Source organism: Vicugna pacos, chromosome 7 (assembly GCF_048564905.1).
Source record: "Vicugna pacos chromosome 7, VicPac4, whole genome shotgun sequence".
In the NCBI taxonomy this organism is placed as follows: Eukaryota; Metazoa; Chordata; class Mammalia; order Artiodactyla; family Camelidae; genus Vicugna; species Vicugna pacos.
The window spans coordinates 69,100,550-69,113,006 of record NC_132993.1 but is presented as its reverse complement, the minus strand read 5'-3'; the positions used below and the strand labels follow the sequence as shown (position 1 = coordinate 69,113,006).

The 12,457-nt window shown below is 34.1% G+C and overlaps 1 protein-coding gene across 5 annotated transcripts in view; it reads right to left on the bottom strand.

The window, feature by feature from the left end:
* Positions 1–12,457, bottom strand: part of SEMA3A (semaphorin 3A) — a 695,593-nt gene that overhangs the window by 75,950 nt on the left and 607,186 nt on the right. For all 5 annotated transcript variants that reach the window (XM_072965111.1, XM_006211741.4, XM_072965113.1 and 2 more), the window contains one exon: positions 4,708–4,827. In XM_072965111.1, the coding sequence (XP_072821212.1) occupies positions 4,708–4,827 (120 nt within the window). The remainder of the gene's footprint in view (positions 1–4,707; positions 4,828–12,457) is intronic.

Genomic DNA, 12,457 nt, shown 5'->3' with positions numbered 1-12,457 from the left:
TATTTCAGAATTGCTAACTAATAAATAGAGAGTAATTCATAGAGAATGTGACTCAAATGTTAAAAAAAGACGCTATCCTTGTTGCTTCTTTCATACAGGATGTTTGTGGTTGCTCTTGTTGCTTTAACTGAATGGTCACTCAACTTCTAGGATATTCACCTGCTCATAAAACCATACAATAAGTTTTCTAGAGGCCTTTTTTTCCCCAAAGTCAGCAAAACATTACTAACTTACTTAAGCCAGAGAACTAATTCAAAATGGGAACATTAAGAAGTCTGACATTTATGCAAAACTAGATGATTCATTTTATTTATTTAAATAATTTAAATCCAATTGGATACTCTGATATAGTTCATATCTTTAAAGATGGTAGACTTAAAATAGTATATCAAAAGAGTTGTACAAGTGATTTGGATTAGATATCTATGCCCATGCAATAGTAATTTGCGATCTGAGTTCATTTGCAGTCACATTTCTTGGTTCTATTTTCAAAAAAATATCTTCTGGAGAAATCTGAATCTTTAGAGAACATGGAAATATCCTAGTGCATGACCACAGAGGAAGCTACGCCAATTCCAGTATGGGCAGGCCAAGCTGGTATGAGTGTTACAAGTGAGAGGAAGCAGAATGATGACTTGCATACCACTTCAGTTACAGAAAAAAAGCAAGTGGTTGGTCTATTCACAAGCACAATCTTTTTAGGAAATTCCACTAAAAGAAAATAGGTCTTGCTGAAATGAGTGGGAAGGCCTCACTCTGGACACTGTAATTAGGTCTCTTTGTGTGCACTGGGCCTTGGCTCTCTCAAGGATCCATGTGGTTTCATATATTAAACCCAAGTCTAACTGCCCTTTCACCCTGACTCAAATATAATCACTCACAGAATGAGTGTGACCAAACTTACTAAGTATGCTCCACCCAATGAAAGTGCGATAAAGGATACAGAGAACATTCACATTTATTGAGTAAGTGCTTACTACATGCCAATCATTTGCTTTCTACACACTGTAATGTAGTCATTACCCCCCCCCAAATTTAAGAGGTAGGGAGTATTATAATTCCATTAATAATGATGCCCAAGATCAAGTGACTTTAGCCACTCTGAAGACTATCATCTTTCCTTCTGTCATATAGCATTCCAACATTAGTCCAAGACATAAACAGTATTAGAAACAGTGTCAATCAAACAGAAAAATAAATGTAGGCTGGCTATCCAACTGCTCTAATGAATGACTATTATGTACAAGAACTAGGTGACAGTATTTACATAGCAAATGATAACAAACCATTACTTTTACACTAGTGTAAACTTTTTTTTACTATAAATATACAGAGAACAAGTTTTAAGTTTTCCTAATTTTCACAGTTAGTAAACCAAAATTAGAATTGAAGTTTAAAGTAATGTAATACTGAGAGAATTTATGAAGCATAAAAAAATAGTGAATTTGGGAGCATCAGGTCAAATGCATACCTTGTACGTTTTCTGAAATCAGAAGTTGTTCTAACATCTAGCAATCTTAAACTAGGGGTTAGTATAAATGATGATTTTTAAAAAGCAGTTATGCAAAAAATCAATAGATTTCACCTATCTTATGTTTCTTCATCTAAGAGTGTTACTTATTCTTAATATTTCCTAGTAAAATGAAATGCAATTTAAGCCATTACTGCTACTATTTTAAAAATGTAAGTTTCAGCAAGTAATGAAAATAGTAAAATTTCATTAAAAAGTTTAAATACTTCAAGATCCAATTCTAGACAAAAGTTTTGTTTTTTACCTTTGTTTAGCAGGAACAAAAAATGAAAGTCATCTAAAAGAGGTCAACAAATTTTTTCAAAATAATTGAATTAGTTTGAATTGATTTGATTAAAGTAAAGTAAGTCCTGCGCCAAAATTAATTTTAATAGCCTGGAAGACCTTTCAAAAAGTACCTTGCGAGGTAATTTATTACCTCTGGCAGCACAAATGATTCTGTAGTCTCTGCTGATGCCTCAAAACTCATTTATTTTATGAAAGTATATGTAAACATTATGTTTCCAATTTTGCTCTGCAGTGGTGTTTAATTTCGCAAAGCTTGTGACTCACACAGTCCCCTGGTTCTATCCTGAATGTGTCTGCATCCTCCATCTTGCAGCAGTTCTGGTTTCTGCACCCTGTCAAGTGTAACCTCTGTGCTAATTTGGCAAAATCAGTTCTCACATTTACTGCTGAGAAACTGATAACTGAATTCTCAAATGAACTGCACATTTACGGAGATGAAGTACAGAGCTGTGGACAATGACTGTTTTCCCACAGTGTAAATTCTTCAGACTCAGCTGTCAACATGTGAGTGTGTAGCACAAAAGCAGCTTTAACTTGACTTTTTTTCCTCCAAGGCCATAAAAATGAAATGGATACTATACTCTCCTTTATGTTATTCCATATTCTAATGAGATTTTCTTTCTCATGGACAGTGAAAGTTCTGTATGCCCTTTAGAGTTCTTAGTAGATCAAAGTCTCATTTTGGCTGAATAAAAAAACATTTTCCCTCCTACATAAATATTTCAATTAGAGAACAGACCAGATAGATACATTGAAAGAATTTCTTTTCTAACTAATTTTGACTCCATACAAAGCCCAGGTTTAATAATTGACAGTGGATATTCCCAAAACTGTCCCCTGGGATTTTGGACTTTGGCTCTTCATGGCCTTACACAGATAGCCTTATCATGGTCTCAGCATCTTTTCTTTTCCTTGGCGAGGGTTCCTATTTCTCAGATGGTCACCTGGGCACCACTGTAGCTCCTCTATCCCCAGAGGTGGATATCTGACTGTATGTCCAAACCCCTTTGATTACCACAGGGTTTGTATTCAATCATGAATGATCTTAGGCATCATCTACATTTAAAGAACAACAACTGGGAATTGATGTCAAACTTACCGGAAACTTGGGAGAGTAGGAAATAAGGGAAACTGAAAGAAGTGACACTTTTGAAAAGAAAGGTCTAGTTAACAGTGACAAATATCACAGGAGAGTTTGTCTAAATGGAGACTGATGAAAAACTAGAGAAAGTCATTAGTGACTTTTGGTGGAGCAGTTTTATGGGATCGAAGTCAGGTTGAAAGTGGCTAATGGTGGTGAAATGTTGAGAATACAAGTACCGAACCAGGCTAGACATTTAGACATCTAGGGACTTGGTGGTACACCATGATTAAAGGTAGGGGTTTGGATAGGGTAGATGAGCAAGTTTTCAGGTCAAGGAAGAAATTAGTGGCAAAGAAGAGATAAAGACAGGAAAAAACGTAAATTGGATAAATTTACAGAAAAAGTCAACGCAGAAAAGTCAAAAGTGTCAAAGATCAAAGGCAGAAGGGTCAAGGGTAGAAGGTAAAAGGCATACCATTTTCACTAATACATGAAAAATAATTGGACAATCAGAATTGTTGTAAAAGGAAAGAGATGCCGACTGAGGCAATTTGAGGTATGCTTTATGTTTTAAATAGTCACTTTAGAGTTGGGATATATCAGAACAAAGACCATCACACACAACTTACAGCCTACTAAAATTTCCATGAGGTTCAGCAGCAGACTGATTTTTCTCCAATGAACCAATGCAAGATAGAGGGGAAATGAATTTGGGTATCCCTGGAAGAGCAGGAGAAGCAAGCGTGGTAGAAGTTCAAAGAGTGAGACAATCAAGCATCTTATTGAGAACACAGATGGACTGTTTGCCAAGCTTCATCCTTATTAATGAGGCTTGTGAAACCAGGGGAGAGTTCATGCATGGGAGTTAGGGACTGGGAAGATTTACTGTACAAGACTGAAGGCAGATAAAAATGGAGTTCATTATCTAACAATAAAAAATAACCATTTTAATATAGTAGGGGCCCATCAAAATCTTTGATGAATGTGTAAGTGATTAATTTAAAAAATGAAATTCTACACAGAAGACTTATATATGGATTATCTGGTTCAAGAAATGAAAATATTATTTATTTATTTTAAGCATATATATTTTATAATTTTCTCCTATGGTAAATTTATTTATATATTAAAAAGAGAAAGAAAGTGAAAAAAAAAGTATCTGCTTGATCAGGTAGTGAAGCCAGCACCTGAAATTCAGGAAACTGGGTTCTTGTTCCAAACCTATTACTGGGTTAGCTGTAATTTAAGGTAAAATATTAACTTTACTTTCCCAATCTATAAAGCAGGAGAAAGAATTTTTGAAAGATTAAAGAAGAATCAGATGAAATGATGTAACAGTTCCTCGAAATCTCAAAAACACTTTCAATGTAATGTTTTTGTATTATAATTTTTTAAAACATTCAGTAATTTATAAGATGCTCTCAAGACAACATGAGAGGAGTGGGGGGAAAATATTAAATCATGAGATTTGTTGTGGTGTCCCTGGAAGACAAGATTGGCAAGTCAACTTATCTTTTTCCATTGCCTCTCTTCCGTAGCTCCAGCCCAGATCTATTTCTTTCCATAGTTAACTACTGAGAAACTTTATAGTTTTGGCACAAAGCAAACATTTTCCTGAAGTTTTTAATCTCTATTTTCTCTTTTTGCCCCACTTTCTCACACCCACAGCCATGAAGTCACCACCATGAGTTCAATTGCAACTAAATCTCAACTCAAACACTGTCTGCACCATACAGGGAAAGCTCTCCCCTGCTTACTATAGTTGCACGTGTCATTTGACGGTGCTCATGCACGCACCACTTACCATTGAGCCACCTGGAATCATGCTGCTCAGTCCTGATTGGGTGGTGATGCCCAAGAGTTCGGAAGATAGCAAAGTCTCGCCCCATAAAATCAGCTGCTGTTCCAGAGTATAGTTCTCCATCTGCGTTGTGAGAAAATAAAACCATATAAACAAACTCTTGACTTAACTAAGGTGATACAAATAAAAGAAAACAAACAAACAAACAGAATGTAAGTTTCACATTGAAGCCGTGTTAAAAAAGAAAACAGAAATGCCCTCTGCATCATTATGCAAAGCTACTCAAGTTTATCCTATGTCTTTCCTGAAGGGAGTATTTTATTAAATGATCATTCACAGATTAAGTATCTGACTACTCACTCAGCACTAACTTTGAAAAATTGAGCAAAATATGATTCTGTGGACACTACTAAATATGAAATTTTATATTTCCTATTATGACCAAAGACAAAGTAACGAAATGCAAACTATATTTATCACATTCTCTGCTTTTATATGTTCAAAGTTACTTTGGTCCCAATATCCTTATTAGGGTAAAGTTTCATTGTAAAACTTGCTCACAGTTTTGATTTTAATGGATATTAAATTTCTAATATACTTCCTTTTTAATGGAATCTAAATTAACGAGATTTTGTTATAATTTAGAAAAGACTAATATTTTCCTTGCCAAGATTTTCCTTGTCTTTCATTTTTAAATACATCAAGTGGCAAAAATATTCTAACTTGGTATCATATAATCCAAAATCAAGTTCATCACATAGACTTAGATATAAAAGAAATGTGTTTGAAGAAAGAGAAATTTTGATAAACAAAGGCCATAATCACTACAGCTCAAGATTTTGTTATGCTTTGACTTACTTCTACTTAAACTGAATTAACTCTGGTCAGAGTTTTATAATGGAAGAATCATAAGCAGAAGGTTAGAATGGAAAGGAAAAGGAAACAAGAAGAAAGAGAAGCTAATATTTACTGAATACTATTTGTGCTTGCCAGGCAGTCATGTGCTGGCTTGACATTTTCAAATTATCTCATTTAGCTCTGTCAACAACTGCGCGACGTAAATGTATTCTTATTTCACAGTTCAAGAAACCCAAGGTTGCTCAGCTAATGACTAGGCAAGTCAAGGTGAAAGTTCAAACTCAGGCCTGTTTAATCCAAGTCTCTTATACTAAATACATATCATACAACCTTTCAATAAGCTCAAGTTTGTAAGAATGACATTTTCCTTCCTTTAAACAAAAAGTGCCTCATATTATCCCATTCAGAAAACACATTATTGCCTGCTTGCTTACAGTGAATTATCAGCAAAACAACAATTAATGCAACATTTTCTCTAATAATCTATCATAGTAACAGTAAAACTTAATGCTATCGCATTGATTATTTGGATATGTTAATGTTTCTGAATTCACTGGCTTGAAAAGTACTCAAAAATAAAATAGGCATACCTAAAGTATAACTTAAACATCTGTATACCGCTATCATTTCCAAAGGACTCTAGTATGTATTAGAGAAACCAAAAACTTCCTGTTCATCTTCAGCTATAAATACCTTTGGGAAAGTCATATTAATCTGATCTTTATGATACTCTTTGTTCACATTCTCAATTCTCACTTGTAAATAAGGGGCTTGGAAATAAAATTAGACATTTTCAGTGACCCAACCCAAATTAATTCCTTTGGTAGAACTGTGGTTCTCTGATGTTTCTGAATTCACCAGGCTTTGGTGAACTTCCAAAGCACTGCAGAATGGCTACATAGAATTACTAAGCAACTGCAGGTTATAACTTTAAATATTAATGGAAAGACACCTTATCTTAGAGGCTGAGTTTTAAAAATTGATCACTTATTTTGAATTGTTGTCAATCAAGACAAATAAAAATGATGGCTTGACAATGTATTAAGTACAATTTACTAGCTAAATTAATGGTACTCATATTGTTGTACTATGTTATCTCTGGGATTCAAAAGCATCTTGTCTTGTCTTCACTTAATTAAATACTAAGATCAAATCTGACTTGCTCTTACCATACTATGCTGCAATAATGCTTTATCTGCCTAAAAGATAAAGAACCCTTTTCTAAAAGCACAAAACCACTATGAATAAGCCGTCCATAAATTTCAATCGTACTCTGAAATATTTTAATGCCTTTGGTCTACTTAATTTAACCTACATTCCATCACTATAACACTTTTATTGATATTTTATTTTTTACAGATAATTAATTTACTGATAGATGCAATGAATTATTTCCTTGAACTATCTGAATAAGACACAGTTTAAAATGTGTTATGAAATCAGCTTAAAATGTTCATATCAATTTCAAATATTTTCATGTTGGAACAGCTATCATAGGATGACTTCTGTCCTCTTTATCTTGAAAATCAAAAGCATTAAATTATTAGTTGAACTTCACTGCCCACCCTGCCACATGTTAGGTGATAAAAATCAGGAAAGGTGACAATCGAACAACCAAAAGGTGAAAACTGAGCAGTTTCATGTCAGAGTGTAGTCAGACCAGGCCTAACAGGAGGTATAACCAGAAACAGAAGAGTGAAGAATGCCATCAGTTGGGGAGAACTGGCAATTGCCAAGGCTGGGAGAGTTTAGGGTATTGGTGCCAGCTGCTGCTTTCCGCGTGAAAAATGCTGGGTCTGGTGGCTGCCAGCCCTAACATGTCTGGTTGCAGGAGAAGAAGCTGCTGAAGCCCTGCTGCACCTGCCGGGAGACCAAGAAGATGTGTGATGTGTGCATCACTGAGAAAGGAGAAGAGCACTGTGGACTCCTAACTGAGGCTCACGAGGAGTGCAAGAGAGCCCTGGGATTTAAGATATGAAATGGTGGTCTGCTCTGGGAGTGAATGATTCCTGAAAAATGAAGATTCAGTAACTCTGGGAGTTCTTCGATGAACTCTGATAAATAAGAAAGTATTTACATTAAAAAAAAAAAAGGAAAATATCCCTGGTCAAAAAAAAAAAAAGAATGCCATCAGTCAATCTTTTTTCTTTCATGTAGATTGCTTCATTGTAAATAAAATTCATAATTGTGGTTGCTATTATATATAAACTCTATTCTAGATAGAGATGAAATTACAAAAACTACAACCAAAGAAATACTATTTGGATATTGATAGGTATTTGTTTCTCATAATCACTTGATTAGTTATTTTATAACATAATTAATTTTTTTATCCACTCCCATGGGAGGAAGGCAAAAATCGATATAAATGAAGGTAAAGGCAGAAAGACTGATTTTGTTTCTCTTTTGACAACAGTTAAGTAGGTGACTCAGAGAATGTAGAAAAGTTCATCAGTGGAAGAGCTACCGATTCAACTTACTACTGAAAACAGAATTTAGAGAGAATTCACTAAAAAACCAAAGGAAGGTTTCAGTTAAGGCACCAGTCACCTCCAGTCATAGGAAATTACCTCCTACTTAAATATTATTTTTAGCAAGTGTCAACATGATATCTATGAGCTGGAGGGCACCAGATGATTAGGTGGCCATAAGGGCACATTCTCATATAGTCAGTGCTCAATATCAGTAACCATTCCTTGACTCCAGGCTTTAGACAGAATTTTCTGCTGAGATGTCTACAGGATTCTTATCAGGACTGATTCCTCCAGAAATTGTATGACATATTTGTCATTTGGTCCAAATGTATAGGTGACAGAGTATCTACTCTTGAATTCTCTTTAAGCAGATATATTGTATCAACTCAAAGTATATTTCATTTCATGTAATTGTGCTATTACTACTCTTTATTAAAAACTTACTACATTCTATGGCTAACATACATACTTTTGGATTTTCCATATTTACTAAAGAAAAGATGGCATTTGTCCATCTTTATTAAGTTGATGACAGAACATCAAGGAATTGTTTTATATACCAAAAAGTGGTTATGGATACTCTATCCAACAAAGTTTTTAAGTCTTTCTACAAAAATACCATATAGGCAGTATGATGTCTCAAAAATAATACATCAAACCAAGATAAATTAGTGCTGATAGATGTAACTAACAAGCTAGAAATTTTCAAATATGAACGTTGCTATTTCAGTCAGTACACTGCCATTCTTTCTTAGCTGTAAGCTTTCTTAACTATCTCAAAGGAGAGCATTCTTCACAGAGATGAACAGAAAGTTTAGTGAACTGCATTCCCACTATGGCAGCGTTATCTGAGAAGCATGTTAAAAACCAAAGTTCACATGTACTCTTTGCTTTCTGTTCACAGCTCAAAATGAAGTAAAAATGTGGCTTAGGTCAGTTAATGTATTGGATTACAATTCCTAAGAAGGGTGTGGTGAGAAGAAACAGAAAATGGGAAAAAAAAAAACCCAAAAACTTTCCTGATGAAATCACAGCATTACTAACACAGGTGTAAAGTGTGACATGGATGTGAGCAAAAATCAAATAAACCTAAAGACCAAGCCATTATATTGTTAACACCTTAAGCAAATCCTATTCGCAGGGTAGCAGAGTGATTAGAAACAGAGGGAAAAAAATACGGGTCTCTCTCTCTCTCTCTCTTCTTAGACACATACACACACACACACACCAGACACAGCATGGATAAAATCACTTCTTGAGAGTGTAAGGGTATGGGAATAATTTTACATTTTTAAGTTTGTTAAGCACATTCTCTGTACCAATAAATATGCTGGGTTTGTTACTCACATTGTTCTTTTAAAACTAACATTTTTGAGTAGTTAATATATGCAAATGATACAAAATTGAAAATATAAAATTTATATGGTACCAAATCTTCTCCTAGCCTCCCTACAGGCAACCACTATTATCGGTTCTTTTTTTTTTTTGATTATTAGTTTCTATTTCCACATATATTCCAGAAATATGTGCACACCCAAACGTAGTATGCTTTTACATTCTTATTTAATTCACACAACAAACTAGTGGAATTAACATGATCATGCCATTTTACACTGAGGCTCAGAGAGGTTCAAATAATTTTCTCAATTATAGTTACTTAATTTGGGGAGTGCCTCGTTTGCTCCAACACCTAGTAAGAGCACATTCTAATGTCAAATTATGTTCTTTCCTGAGGCATGACAGAATTCTAGCTTGGAAAAATAAAACATGGCTAAAAGTCCCAGACACCCTGAAACAGAACTTCATATTATCTCTTAGTGATGGAAAATATTAGCACAGCAATGCCTGGAGAAGACTTCAATGAGGAAATAAAACTTCTTTCAAGTTGACTATTCCTTTCACATCATGAAAATGTGAGACGATAGTTAAGAGTGGAAAACACTGGGTTTTATTCTTGTCTGAGGTTCACACATGGCATTTATTCTGAGCAGGGGAGCAAGTGCTATTTCTAATATAAAAATTTTTAAGCAGAGTCAAAAAATATTTAGAGGTGGGTAAAATAAAAATATTAAAAATAAATATGGGAGCAATTTCATATTGACAAAATCTTCTTAAAAGAGATTTGAAAAATTAACTTCACTATGATGATTTGTAAACCTTGGGACATATTACAGGATTTGGAGGCTTAACTCAGTAACTATTCACTGCTCAGGAAAGATTCCATATTTTCTATGGTCATTAGCTTAAAAACCCAAAGCATTTTGGAAAGAGGTTATACTAAACCTTGATAGATTTTATAAACCAAAATTTTAAGCTGTTATCTGGTTTTGAAATTGCTTAAGAGAGGGATAGGTGATACAGAAAGTATCTGATGTCAAGGTGCATCTAGCCAGTTTGTCAGTGTTTTGAGATAAAGGTGAAATTTGACTTCCCAGTATTGGGGAAGGAAGCAGCCTGGAAGCACCAGGCAAATTTCTCCTATGTGCAGAAATAAGAAGAATATATTCAAAATCTTTTGGGCGAACAGGCTTTCCCAATAGCTATTCTTTAATATACAATGTACAATCTGTATAACTCAGTAACAGTTGTTACAGTTGTATGTAAAAGTCTGGGAAGTGCTGAAGAAAATATTTATGTTAAAAGAACTATAGTAAATTAGTAAGCCATATTTTTAAAGCAGCAGAAGAGAAAATGCCAAGAAAAACCCAACAAGGGGAATTAAATTTACTGTGAGAGAAAGAATTTATAGCACAGTTATAAAAGAAGCAAATAACCTCAATAAAGGAAGTCACAGCTTTTGAATTAAAATGGTGTTGCAGATATTGTGAGGGATTTTAGCAGTTCGTATGGCCTGCTCATTTTTCTGTATCTTGCTATTCGACTGGCTCAGAAATTAATTTATTTCAGCTTGAATAATCTTCCTTGTCAATAAGCATTAAATAACTCTGAAAGTTACTCAATTATTTTACAGTATTGGCTAGGTGAGATCTGGACTTCCATCTAAAAGCTGCTTCTCTGAAATAGCTATTGTTCTTTTTCAGCCATACATCCTCTCCTAGACTCATGGAACTTCCCTCATTCTCTTTTTCTTTTCACAAACCTATACAACTTTTTCAAAGACGTTCTAATATAAAACCAAAACCGTGGCGTTTCATATTTTTTGTGGACGCTGCTTGGTTGCATTCCATACAAACTATGTAATCCTTATTTGTCATCTTCCTTTCTCAATGGAATATTAAAATAAATAATGAAGCAAATCCCTCCTGAGAAACATACCACAAATTAAAGCTGCTCTAGGCACGATTTTACATACTACTCTTTGAGGAATATCTATTTTTTTCCACTGTGCAATTTAAATAAGTGTAGGCTTCAAGTTTAGACAAGGTAGGACTCCGTCCCTCTGTTTAAGACCATTTTCAAATTTCTGCGTGTGCACTTAAGGAAGTCATCCACACGTAATCACTAGGACATCTGTGAATAGGAAAATTATAAGTGTGTTGTTACATTTGCTGCATTCCTTCAGGTCTTAAACTTTTGTTAAAGTGCTCCATAAATGGATCAAATGGGCTGAAATTGTCTACGTTTTGAAAGCAATAGAGATAATTCATGCTGTAATGGTTTTATTCTTAATAGAACAGGGATTGGTGAAATAGTGATAAACACTAGAGGATACTGGAAAAAATACATCTTCAGAGTTAATGTAGTCAGTACGACTGGAGTTTTATTTTGTTGAATAGAAAAAAAGCTATTTTTTAAAAAGAAAAAGACTGGCAAAACTTCAGAAACTTACTACACATCAAATAGTAGCCTAAATTTACTTTTTAAGAAGCTAGATGTATTATTCAAAATTTAATTAGAAATGTTACACTTGAAAAGTTTCACTATTATTTTTGTTGTTTTATCAAATAATTACTTTCTATATTTTATTAAAAGGAAACAAAAAGGTACATAATTTCTACATGATTATATAAAAACATATATTCAGGAATAGGATAACAACCCAGAATCTTCTGTGTTCTATTGCTGGTATATTCAAAAGTTAAAAAAAAAGAAAGAAAGAAAGAAAGAAAGAAAAAGAAGAATTGTTTAATGATGTATTGTTTTTTGTGTATTATTTAATCCCAGTCCAGAAGTGGTTAAAAAAGAAGGTGGAAAGAATTCTTTATCATTCAATATAAACTAAAGTTTTCTCCTTCTTCTTCCTACTTCTATCCTTTTGAACTATGGCTAATGAGCATTCACCACCCATTTGCAACGTTGAAGAAAAAGAAGAAAGAAGAAATCTAGGAAGGAAAATGGTTAAAGAAAAGGGGAGACGAAATACATAAACTGTTTCATTAGATTAAAAAGAGAAGAAGCCCCAAAGTCAAAAAAGATGAATACAGAAGGACTTTTTCAGCTCAAGGTAACACAAAGGGACC